Source organism: Salvelinus namaycush, chromosome 3 (assembly GCF_016432855.1).
Source record: "Salvelinus namaycush isolate Seneca chromosome 3, SaNama_1.0, whole genome shotgun sequence".
NCBI lineage: Eukaryota > Metazoa > Chordata > Actinopteri > Salmoniformes > Salmonidae > Salvelinus > Salvelinus namaycush.
Window position 1 is genome coordinate 35,767,804 of NC_052309.1, and position 13,405 is coordinate 35,781,208.

Here is a 13,405-nt window from a genome sequence, read left to right on the forward strand (position 1 = left end):
CTTCCTGGGACATTCTGCATGAATGAGTCCAATTGCCTCATTGAGAGAGACTACAGGACTAGAGGGACTAATACACTGTGGCCATGGCTCTGTATGTTACTTTATATGGTCAGAATTACCCAGGAGACACTGGAGCTAAAGGGACAGGTTTTGGAAGGAATGTTTTACGACAAAATGGCCACCAAAAAGTACTGTAAACCAGCTCAGGCTAACATTATTTTGACTGTTACTAAATGTGATTTGCCCAGCATTATATGAGGTGAAATTAACAGTGTATTACACCAATTTTCCACTTATAAAGCTCAATATTTATGGAGGATAATCTACTATAAATGCCTTGGAGGGGCTCAAGTTCTGATTTGAACCAGCTGCCCTCTGGTCACCAGTTCATTTCCCTACCCAGAAGGCCATGTTGCTGCCCATTTGAGTGTCAGCCCGTGGAACTCCACTACATGCTACCACAGAGGACCTCCCTGAATGTATACATTATATGAATTATTTTCTGGTGGATTCAGTGTTCAGTTGGAACACTGGGCTTAGAGCAGCCTGTTTCTTCCCTGCCTAATTCAGTGTTCATTTTCTTTGGCCCGGGACACTAAGGTTGTGAAACAATCTCTCACTTTCCTCAGAAGAGGGATAATGGGCCATAGAGGAATGCACTGTACTGAGTTTGGGGCAAGACAGACTCTTGTGCTGTTGTGCTCTCCACTAGAGAGTCATGTTGTTTTCTCACATATTCCTGTTGGCTTGATGACGGCCAAATATTTTCCAATAACTACTTTCCAGTGTTTTCCATAACTTGTTTCCCAGACACAATGTAAACTTACTGCATTAAAATGCCACTAATTGGTTTTAATCCACACGTTTATCAAAAATCCCAACTGTGATTGATGACGGATCTCTCAGTTAGCCTGTCAGTTGGTTGCTTTCTGGTTGGTTCCTGGCTTTATAGTCTTTTACATAGGATAATGGCTGAACATACTGTAAGCTGTGAGTGGATTTGGTTTTCTTCTGTTTGTGTTGGATGAACAAAAGCTGTGTGTGTGTGCCCCTTGTTCATGCTGGCTGGGGTCACCTCATGTATATCATGCTCTGCTGTCCTCTATCTCTAACCACTGGACCCTCTTTCTCTATTTTTCTTTCTCTCTTTCTATGTTCCTATCCCATTCCATCTCTCTCTCTCTCTCTCTGCCCCCCTCTCTCCTTCCTCTCTCAGGTGAGGGTCAATGTGCCTGGCCTGCTCTGCTCTGTAATGTGGTTTGCAGCTGACATATCAGGGAAGACCAGTCCCCACTAGAATAATCTGCTTTCCGAGAAGGCTTCCTTTTCCTCCTAACTGATTTGAGGCCAGGGTCTAGACCTGTCACCAGATCAGGGCGGGTCACTTACTCCGAGATGTTCAAGGGGCACTCCTTCCGCAATAGAGAGAGAGGAAGGGCAAGTTAAGGAGGGCTAAGGAGCACAGAGGAAGGAACTAAGGAAACGGTGGGACTCTGGTATATGTAACCAAAATACAGTGTTTGGCAAAAAGAATTTAACAACAATACTGGGAAAATTAGAGACAGTTTGCCACGTCATGGCATTTGTGGGAAAAGGTGTATGCTTGTGTTAGTCATAGGTGTTTAATGGACTTGGTAACTGTGGGGTCCCATTGATTTGTTATGGACGGGAAGAAACAGGAAGAACTTTGAAATATAAATAGTAGACAAATCAACATTTATGATTTTCAAATTAAGAGTCTCTCAGATAGAACGTGCATTTAATCTTTGAATGTGGAAAAAAATCCTAAAGATTTACTGTGCACTGTAAACATAGTTGTTATATTTTAGGCAGGCCTTTTCCAATGGTTTGTGTTTTGGGCTGTATGTGATTCAATCTTTCTTGGAGCAAGATGCGTCCAAGGACACATGGGGAACTGAGTGAGGCCGTGACACCATTGTGATTTCAGGGAGGATACCCAGTGATGAGATAACCACATATTAGCAGGACTGTGGTCTCCTAACATCACAACAAACTCCTGACATGCTCTCACTGTCTCTGTCAGTCTGTAAGAACATGGAGCGGTATACTGAAACTCCTCTGCAGTTGAATACAGAATATCCTCTCTATGTCCTGACCAAACCCAATAGCCTAAAAAATACCTGGGCACAAAACCTGATTCTCTCTCAATCTGTGTCAACCACACTATCCTGCTTTGCCTTGAGTTATTTTCATAGCTAAATCGGGGGAGAGTCTTTGGAGATTCAGAACATTTATGATAGCCTGAAAAGTTTAATTCAATTCATACTGAATTCAATGCCATTGGTGCAGACTACTTAATGTGAAGTCAGAAGTGTAAACCCCCTAAAGCAGTCATTGGGTGACAGACTGACAGTGGCCAGCAGGGGCACCTCAAAAGAAAGAACAGAAGCCAGACTCTTAAGGAGGCCTATCCACATCTGGTTGGCTTTGGGTGAATGTTACCTCAGCTTTGTGATGCCAAGATGTAGCTATTGTCCTGTGAGGAAGACGAAAGGTTGGACATAATGCCTCTGAAATGTTAGTGGTTACTAGGATTAGCATGTGGAGGCTAAGTTAAGAGGGTCAGGTTGGTTAATATTGGTGCTCTTTGCCCATGTTCTCGATCATTTGTGGATATTATTAATGTATAATGAGAACTTCATGTATTATGACTGGTAGACACCCTGCTGGTTTAATCATAACGTATACTTCTGTGCTGTGCTCTAATTCAACCCAGGTAGATGTGAGTGAAACTTTTTACTGGCCATGGTAATCTCTCCATAATTAGGGGGCCTAGTTTTTAGGTGCACTTTCCAGGGGTCATTCTGTCTGCCATTTTACCAACAAAACAATGAGCGCACAAGGAGGTATTCATCAGACTGCAATCTACTATTATATCCACCACATTATGTGTGTAGAGCTTACTGTTTAAATCACAGACTGGTCACACATTACCTGTAATGTTTGCAGAGCCCCTAGGATCCCAAATCAATCAATTGTACTTGGTTAATGCCAAAATCAAGTTAATGAAGCTTTGATTGTAATGGAGATCTAAGAGGGATGTGTCTGTGTTTTTTCTTTCTGCATACAGGAAGCGTTGTCAGTGGTGAGTGAGGACCAGTCGCTGTTTGAGTGTGCCTACGGAACTCCCCACCACGCCAAGGCGGAGATGACGGCAGCGTCGGCCAGCGAGTATGGCCAGACGGCCAAGATGAGCCCCAGGGTGCACCAGCAGGACTGGCTGTCCCAGCCACCCGCCCGCGTCACCATCAAGATGGAGTGCAACAGTGGACAGGTCAACGGCAAAAGGTACAGCAGTCCACCATTAACTTTACTTCTACATTGACTTTCATGTTGGTTTAATGCGAAACCAATAGTTTCTTTGGATAGATATTTCAAATTGTATTAAATTTGAATTTGTTTGAAACCTAACTACTTACTTATGAGTCTGTTTGGTCAAGTCATTGAAGAAAGTGTTTTTTCAGTAAAATATCAGCAGTGCTGAGCAACTGCAGAAATATCTGCTCGGTGAGCCAATACAAAAGGGCCTGCTTTACATGACAGATCCATTAGCTGTTACTGTTTTGGCATAGCACAGAGAATTTTCGGCCAACCTTAACTTGGAGATACTGTCTTCGTTCTTGATTCGGCCAAACAAAATGTCCGTGTCCAGTTGCAGGTGGTTTGTTTGAATTAAATAAATGCTCCGTTATTAAAATAAATAAATACAATTTACCATGAAGTAATCCAACAATGTATACACTACCATCTTGTCTATTTCAAATCTTCTCTCATTGATTGAGATGAGATCAATGAGATCAATGAGAGATTTTAAATAGACAAGATGGCGGTAAACACATTGTTGGATTACTTCATGGAGCAAGAAATGTATTCATTTTATGAACGTAGCTGTACAAAAGGCCGGCCGACTCAATCCGATTGGCCTGCAACCCTGTCAATCACCCTTCACATCTATGTTCATCCAACCAATCAGGGTGCTTGGAGGCAGCTAACAGCTAGCTAACTAACAGTACACTTAGCTAGCTAACAGTACACTTTAGCTTGAAATGAAACCACTTTCTGTCAGAATTAGAAACGTGTAATATCTGAAAATGTAGCTAGCTAACGTAAGACCATCTTACCTGTATATATCATCATGCATGATGGACGCGTCTCCCTGTCAGGAATGCCATATCACGGTTGCCCTTAGTTTGAAGATGTAATCCGGAGACAAGTGTTTTCTCCATCTCTTTAGCTATAATACTCTAATTCTACTGATTTCAAAACTTGATCCTCCAGAAAGTGAAGGGCAACACTTATGCAGCTCCACTACACAATACATTTTTTATTTTTTTAACTGTGTTCGGCAGGATTACCAACACGGACTGACTAGCTCAAATAAACAGAAGCCCTCTATATGGCAGACCAATCCGAACTCATCTCTCGGCATGTCCAGCCCACTCATTATTGGGAAAGTTGCTGTCTTTTTCTGTGGCTTAACCAACAAGGAACAAGGCTCATAATTTAACAATTTTATTTGTATTTACAGATGGCATACACATTTTTTATTAAGCCACATGAAAGTTCACATGTTCGAGAAGGCATTTCTGTTCAAACGGCTCTCCTGTGAAGTCGTGACTTAGTTTAGTGACTAGTTTCCTGAATCGGGTCACATATCCATGTATTGCATGCTATATTACAGCAGTCATTTGTAGGTATAATATCATACATTATGTTTATACATCTCCTTGACTTGCATGTAGACTTTGTATATTATTACAATGATATAGGCCTATATTATTGTGTATTGCTCTGCATGCATCCTAATGATAGTTTACGCCGCCTTTTGTAGAACCACATCTATTTAAAGCCCTTCAATGGAAGCAGCTGTGTCAGCATGTGTGTGTGTATGTGTGTGGTAGTGACAATTAAGACAGTAATGGGCCTCAACATGGTGTTCTAACCGGACAACACTGTAGTGAGCAGAACCTAAGCAATCAGCATAAGTTAATAGCAGGCCGACCGCTCAGACGAGCTCCAGCTAGCTGTTTTTTCATGGTACTAGGTCTCGCCGGAAACAGTTTTTTCAGGAGCATTTTCTCAATTCAAAACGAACCACCTGCAACTGGACATGGACATTTTAGAAGACACATGTTTGGCCAAATCAAGAATGAAGATAGTATCCAAGTTAATGTTGGTCAAAAATTCTCTGTGCTACGCCAAACAGGACCTATCCTGTAACTGCTAATGGAGCATCACATTAGCCTGTTACAATCTGCTAACTAAGATCCCACTTAAGTGCAAATTCTATATAATTTAGTTTGAAGGATGGCCTGCCTAAGGTTCTACCCTAACATATACTTATCTGTCTGGACAGTGTAATCCAACTGAGCTACATGATACCGTAGGATATGTCTGGCCCTTATCCTGTGTGCTCTGGAGAGTGCTAGCATTACAAGGGGTGTAGTAACAAAGAACCACCTCGTCCTAAGGGTCACAGTGCTACACCCTGGGGTCCACTGTGCACTGTGCTGCAGCCGCACTGCCTGTGGCCTTGATTTCCTGTCTATTGTCTGCATTTCTATGAATGTTCTTTAAACAGGCGGGACGCTGCGGCCTGAAATCGAAACTCACAGTGTAAATATTTTGAATTACAGGGGCAGAAAATGTAATGCGGTGGTGTAGAGTCAGTTAAAGGAACGTCTGTTGTTTAAACCCAAAGCCGCCCATCAATAGTAAAGAGTCTTGCTTGGCCTACACGGTGACAGCCAGCAGCCGAACTGCTTGCCAAACAGACGAGGAACTTGAATGACGTCTTCAGAGGAGGGAAGGAGGCAGAGGGAAAAATACAACAGGCAGAGCCGCCTGAGTCCCCATCCAAGACAGAGTTGCTGCTGTTTGAATCCCAAACTCAAAACAGCTGTACCCCTCCAAAAAAAGGGCCGCCAGTAATATTTATAACGTCTCACACGCGCAAGAACCCCCCCTCCATCCATCCATCCAGCCCTCCCATCCCTACACAGCCATCCCCAATCCTTGGAGCAGGCATCTCCACAGACACCCCAGCAGAGTGCCTTATTTATCTGGCGGTGGGACACGGGAAAAATTGTTCCAATTAATGACGAGTCAGGGATCAGAGGAAGATTTACAGCAGAGATGAACACTTAGACAGCACCGCTTCTCCTGCACACACCACCATCCTCCCCTGTATTCACTAGGTTACTAGAAGGAGTCCTACTGCACTGCCAAATAAAGATACAGCATGTGTGTGTTTGGAGGGAGGAACACTGCAGGTGTTTGCTCGCCGGGAGCTGTGTGTGTGTGCTCGCATGCGTGCGTGGTGCATGTGTGTGTACACCCGTATGTCTGTGTGAAGGCGTGCATGTGTATGTGTGCATCTGGGGACCCAAAGCTTAACCCGGAGTGTTCCAAAGCATCCCAGGAGTTTGGTCCAGTTTCTAGAGTGGATCATTTTAAAGACCCCGTTACATGCAATGGCAGTGGGGTTCTTCAGCCAGAGTTATGGCTTCGAAATGGGAGGTGTAAGGGTACAGCTGGGTGACAGATAGCCTCAGCGATGGAAATTATTGCGGGGAATGTTGATGTGGGGGCTAGCAGGGGTCCTGAGACAACCCTCATTATCTGGATTTAATTGGTGTGTGGACCACCACTCCCATGCCCCCCTCCATTGCTCCCCCACGCCAGTACCCTCAGTGAGCAGCAGCAGGGTTTATGGGAAGTGAAGTGGGCCCAGGAGCCCAACCTCTTGGCAGATGAATTAGCCGACCCAAACCTGTAGAAGAATGAACAATGTTAGATTCAAGTCAGAGCCGATGGGACGCCTGCACTCTTCTACACTAGGTTTGCCTTGGATTGTTTGTTCTTTGTCTTTGTCTCTCTCGCTCTCTCTCACACACTCTATCTAGCTCACCCTCTTTCTTATATCTCTGTCTCTCTGTAAAGTGATAGAGACGGTTGAATGTGTTTTAGCATGTGTCTGGGCCCTGTGGACAATAGTTTAAAGTCTCCTCTGATGGTGACTCATATTGGGTGGGAGGCAATAGAGAAAGTGCGCTGCCTACGGGAAAAAATACTATAGTATACTATGGTATAAATACTGTAATATTCACAGCAGTGTTTTTGCGGACTAAAATCTGAAAAACACTATAGTGAAAACTGTAGTATTAACTGTAAATACTACAGTATACTACAGTAAACTATAGTATAAATACTGTAGTAAAATAAAATGGTTGTCAAATCAAATTAAACTTTATTTGTCACATGCGCCGAATACAACAAGTGTAGACCTTAACGTGAAATGCTTACTTACAAGCCCTTAACCAGCAGTGCAGTTCAAGAAGAGTTAAGGAAATATTTACCAAATAAACTGAAGTAAAAAATAATAAACTGTAACACAATAACATAACAGTAACGAGGCCATATACAGGGGGTACCGGTACCGAGTCAGTGTGTGGGGGTACAGGTTAGAGGTAATTGGTACATGTAGGTAGGAGTGAAGTGACTATGCATAGATAATAAACAGCAAGTAGCAGCAGTGTACAAAACAAATGGAGGGGGGGGGGGGGGGTCAATGTAATAGTCCGGTGGCCATTTGATTAATTGTTCAGCAGTCTTATGGCTTTTGGTCCTAGACTTGGCGCTCCGGTACCGCTTGCCGTGAGGTAGCAAAGAAAACAGTCTATGACTTGGGTGACTGGAGTCTCTGACAATTTTATGGGCTTTCCTCTGACACCGCCTATTATATAGCTTGTCCCCAGTGATGTACTGGGCCGTACGCACTACCCTCTGTAGCGCCTTATGGTCAGATGCCGAGCAGTTGCCATGCCAGCTGGTGATGCAACCGGTCAGGATGCTCTCGATGGTGCAGCTGTATAACTTTTTGAGGATCTGGGGACCCATGCCAAATCTTTTCAGTCTCCTGAGGGGAAAAAGGCTTTGTCATGCCCTCTTCACGACTGTCTTGGTGTGTTCGGACCATGATAGATCATTGGTGATGTGGACACCAAGGAACTTGAACCTCTCGACCTGCTCCACTACAGCCCCTTTGATGTTAATGTGGCCTGTTTGGACCGCCTTTTCCTGTAGTCCACTATCAGCTCCTTTGTCTTGCTCACATTGAGGGAGAGGTTGTTGTCCTGGCACCACACTGCCAGTTCTCTGACCTCCTCCCTATAGGGTGTCTCATCGTTGTCGGTGATCAGGCCTACCACTGTTGTGTCGTCAGCAAACTTAATGATGGTGTTGGAGTTGTGTTTGGCCATGCAGTCGTGGGTGAACAGGGAGTACAGGAGGGGACTAAGTACACACCCCTGAGGGGCCCCAGTGTTGAAGATCTGTAAGGCATATGTGTTGCTGCCTATCCTTATCGCCTGGGTGCAGCCCGTAAGGAAGTCCAGGATCCAGTTGCAGAGGGAGGTGTTTAGTCCCAGGTTCCTTAGCTTGGTGATGAGCTAGGTGGGCTCTATGGTGTTGAACGCTGAGCCATAGTCAATGAACAGCATGTTCCTTTTGTCCAGGTGGAAAAGGGCAGTGTGGAGTGCGATTGAGATTGCGTCATCTGTGGATCTGTTGGGGCGGTATGCGAATTGGAGTGGGTCTAGAGTATCCGGGAGGATGCTGTTGATGTGAGCCATGGCTAGCCTTTCAAAGCACTTAATGACTACCGACATGAGTGCCACGGGGCGGTAATCATTTAGGTAGGTTACCTTCGCTTCCTTGGGCACAGGGACTATGGTGGTCTGCTTGAAATACGTAGGTATTACAGACTCAGTCAGGGAGAGGTTGAAAATGTCAGTGAAGACACTTGCCAGTTGGTCCGCCCCTATTTTGAGTGCACGTCCTGGTCATCCATCTGGCCCCGCGGCTTTGTGAATGTTGACCTATTTAAAGGTCTTGCTCACATCGGCTACCGAGAGCGTTATCACACAGTCACCCAGAACCTCTTGTGCATGCTTCAGTGATGCTTGCCTCGAAGCGAGCATAAAAGGCATTTAGCTCTTCTGGTAGGCTCACGTCACTGGGCAGCTTGCGTCTGGGTTTCCCTTTGTAGTCCGTAATAGTTTTCAAGACATGCCACATCTGACGAGCATCAGAGCCGGTGTAGTAAGATTCAATCTTAATCCTGTATTGACGCTTTGCTTGTTTAATGGTTCGTCTGAGGGTATAGCAGGATATCTTATTGGCGTCCGGATTAGAGTCCCGCTCCTTGAAAGCTGCAGCTCGAGCCTTTAGCTCGATGTGGATGTTGCCTGTAATCCATGGCTTCTGGTTGGGATATGTAGGTACGGTCGCTGTGGGGACGACATCATCGATGCACTTATTGATGAAGCCGATGACTGAGGTGGTGTACTCCTCAATGCCATTGGATGAATCCCGGGGACATATTCCAGTCTGTGCTAGCAAAACAGTCCTGTAGCGTAGCATCCGTGTCATCTGACCACTTCCATATTGAACGAGTCACTGGTACTTCCTGCTTTAGTTTTTGCTTGTAAGCAGGAATCAGGAGGATAGAATTATGGTCAGATTTGCCAAATGGAGGGCGGGGGAGAGCTTTGTATGCATCTCTGTGTGTGGAGTAAAGGTGGACTAGAATTGGTTTCCCCTCTGGTTGCACATGTGACATGCTGGTAAAGATTTGGTAAAACTGATTTAAGTGTGCCTGCATTACAGTACCCGGCCACTAGGAGCGCCACTTCTGGGTGAGCATTTTCTTATTTGCTTATGGCCTTATAGAGTTGGTTGAGTGAGGTCTTAGTGCCAGTATCAGTCTGTGGGGATAAATAGATGGCTACGAATAATATAGATGAGAACTCTCTTGGTAGATAGTGTGGTCTACAGTTTATCATAAGGTACTCTACCTCAGGCAAGCAATACCTTGAGACTTCTTAAATATTAGACATTGCGCACCAGTTGATATTGACAAAAAGACACACACCCCCACTCCTCGTCTTACCAGACGTAGCTTTTCTGTTCTGCCGGGGGCATTGAAAATCTCTCCAGCTCTATATTATCCGTGTTGTCGTGCAGCCACAACTCGGTGAAACATAAGATATTACAGTTCTTAATGTCCGGTTGGTATGATAATCGTAATCGTAGGTCATCAATTTTATCTTCCAATGATTGCATGTTAGCAAGTAGAATTGATGGCAATGGGAGTTTACTCGCTCGCGTATGGATTCTCAAAGGCAGCCCGATCTGTGTCCTGTTTCCCTCCATCTTTTCTTCACGCAAATGATGGGGATCTGGGCCTGTTCCAGGGAGAGCAGTATATCTTTCTCGTCGTAATCGTTAAAGGAAAAACCTTCTTCCAGTTCGTGGTGAGTAATCCCTGTTCTGATGTCCTGAAGTTATTTCCGGTCATAGGAGACAGTAGCAGCAACATTATGTACAAAATAAGTAAAAAAATAAGTTACAAACAACGCAAAAAAACAAACAAAATAACACAATTGGTTACGGGCATGTAAAATGTCAGCCATCCTCTTCGGCGCCATTTTAATACTATAGTAATTAATGTAGTGTTTTTTTCAGATTGTATTATACTGTAGTATTTACTGGTGGGTTTTTGAGAACATTACTGTAGTATTTACTATAGTCTTTTTGTTTTATTATCTTAAACATAGCATTGGAGGCTTCTCCTTGAGGAAACCTACTGGAGAAATATTAAAAGAGCAAATTTTCCATAACCTGTAGGTAGGTAGGTAGGTAGGTAGGTAGGTAGGTAGGTAGGTAGGTAGGTAGGTAGGTAGGTAGGTAGGTAGGTAGGTAGGTAGGTAGGTAGGTAGGTAGGTAGGTAGGTAGGTAGGTAGGTAGGTAGGTAGGTAGGTAGGTAGGTAGGTAGGTAGGTAGGTAGGTAGGTAGGTAGGTAGGTAGGTAGGTAGGTAGGTAGGTAGGTAGGTAGGTAGGTAGGTAGGTAGGTAGGTAGGTAGGTAGGTAGGTAGGTAGGTAGGTAGGTAGGTAGGTAGGTAGGTAGGTAGGTAGGTAGGTAGGTAGGTAGGTAGGTAGGTAGGTAGGTAGGTAGGTAGGTAGGTAGGTAGGTAGGTAGGTAGGTAGGTAGGTAGGTAGGTAGGTAGGTAGGTAGGTAGGTAGGTAGGTAGGTAGGTAGGTAGGTAGGTAGGTAGGTAGGTAGGTAGGTAGGTAGGTAGGTAGGTAGGTAGGTAGGTAGGTAGGTAGGTAGGTAGGTAGGTAGGTAGGTAGGTAGGTAGGTAGGTAGGTAGGTAGGTAGGTAGGTAGGTAGGTAGGTAGGTAGGTAGGTAGGTAGGTAGGTAGGTAGGTAGGTAGGTAGGTAGGTAGGTAGGTAGGTAGGTAGGACTGGGGTCTGAACGGATAGTTCAGAACACAATATGTGGTCTAAACTTGGCATGTAAGTTTCTTACTTATGGGTGGCAAAAATTGGGATATGGGGAGGGGAATGGGCAGGGTGTTTTTGCAGACTGTAGTGTTTTTTGCAGACATTACTGTAGTATTTACTTCATAGTTTTTTTGCAGACATTACTGTAGTATTTACTATAGTATTCTACAGTATACTACAACATTCTGTAGTAAGAACTACACCTGATCGAGGGATACCATATTGTTTAGTATAGTATTCTACAGTATACTACAGAATTTAGTACCCTAGCTAATGCAGGACATCAACACAGGCAGACCAGAAACAGACAAATTTTTCTGACAATGATGACGTTTTGCTCAGGATGTGATTTGGTTGGTGTGAATCTATTTCCATACTGGCCTCCCTTGAGGGGTGTTTTGCTGCGCCAGAACAACCCACAGTTGACCTCAGCTCATCACTGATTTCAATTGTTTTTATCAAGTGAGACCAAATACTTGCTGGCATCAATCAATCAAATGCTACAGCGGCAACATGCCATACTCTTTTGTTCCAGACTGCATCAGATACTTGGGCTACACGTACTGAGACAGAAGTGCGTTGTTTCCCTCACTCGGATGATTTGCAAATTGAAGTAAAATTATGAAAACACAGATGAAAACACAGACATTTTAATATTTTTATTGGTCAAATATTCGGTGAAGCCTGGCTTCCCATGGCATTCATGAATACATGCCACTGCAGTTAGGCCTACTTTCACAATTAATTAGGGGAAGGCTGCAGCAGTATGATCTTCTGCCCAAACTGCTAAACTCAATCAAGTGTAAATTGATCACAGAAAGACAATTTGGTTGTCTACCTCTCCAGTTGGAAAAAATGCTGCATTTGACTGATATGAAATATGATTCGAAATCTTGAAGTATGGGCTATGTGCGTTACATTTTGGGAATGCATGTGAAGCATGATTTGTGTGCAAATGTTCTATAAAACTAATTGTTTTAGGCTTGTTTGATCGTGAAAACATGGTTGCGATAGAATATATTTTTCGTGGGTACGTTTTATAGTAATTTGGGCCATCTGAATTCTCCCCAACTTCATTTTCGTATTGAACGTTTTATTTTGGCCTAGTTTAGTATCAGGCGTTCTTTTGCAACAGCTTGAAACTTCACTCCTAATACTTCCCAATATGATATTATCAGATTTTTTAGTTAAACTCAAACTAATAGAATGTTTTTCAATCAGGCGCATTTCGAGGGACTTTTTAGTCCCAAGTCACACCTTGGACATCTCTCACCTCTTGTTTAACTCATAGATCCAGATATCACATCCTTATGGCTTAACCTCTGTAGGGTATGTGGGACGTAGTGTCCCACCTCATCAACAGCCAGTGATACTGCAGGGTGCCATATTCAAAACAACAGAAATCCCATAATTTAAATTCCTCAAACATACAAGTATTTTACACCATTTTAAAACTACACTTGTTGTAAATCCAGCCAAAGTGTCCGATTTCAAAAAGGTTTTACGACGAAAGCACACCAAACGATTATGTAAGGTATGAGCCAAGTCACAGAAAAAGACAGCCATGTTTCCAGCTAAAGAGAGCATTAACAAAAAGCAGAAATAGAGATAAAATTAATCACTAACCTTTGATAATCTTCATCAGATGACACTCATAGGACTTCATGTTACACAATACATGTATTTTATGTTCGGTAAAGTTCATATATATATCCAAAACTCTGAGTTTAGGCAAGACGCTACTGTATCACTTGGCAAAAAGCCTGAGAAAATGCATAGCGCCACATTAAAATGAATGACTATGAAAATTACTATAAAATCAAACTTTCATTAAATCACACATGAAAGATATCAAATTAAAGCTACACTGGTTGTGAATCCAGCCAACATGTCAGAATTCAAATAGGCTTTTCAGCGAAAGCATACGATGCTATTATCTGAGCATAGCACCATTGTAAACAAAAGAGAGAAAACATTTCAACCCTGCAGGAGCGACACAAAACGCAGAATAAAAATATAATTCATGCCTTACCTTTG

At 43.5% G+C, this 13,405-nt stretch overlaps 1 protein-coding gene and 1 non-coding gene across 6 annotated transcripts in view; one reads left to right on the forward strand and one right to left on the reverse strand.

The window, feature by feature from the left end:
* The window catches only part of LOC120030895 (transcriptional regulator Erg-like), a 40,388-nt gene that overhangs the window by 9,061 nt on the left and 17,922 nt on the right, over positions 1 to 13,405 (forward strand). For all 5 annotated transcript variants that reach the window (XM_038976408.1, XM_038976412.1, XM_038976423.1 and 2 more), the window contains exon 2: positions 3,092 to 3,309. In XM_038976408.1, coding sequence (XP_038832336.1) covers positions 3,092 to 3,309 — 218 coding nt within the window. The remainder of the gene's footprint in view (positions 1 to 3,091; positions 3,310 to 13,405) is intronic.
* LOC120045212 lies at positions 10,645 to 10,698 on the reverse strand. Its single transcript, XR_005476645.1, has one exon. It is a non-coding gene; the product is annotated as a U7 small nuclear RNA (small nuclear RNA).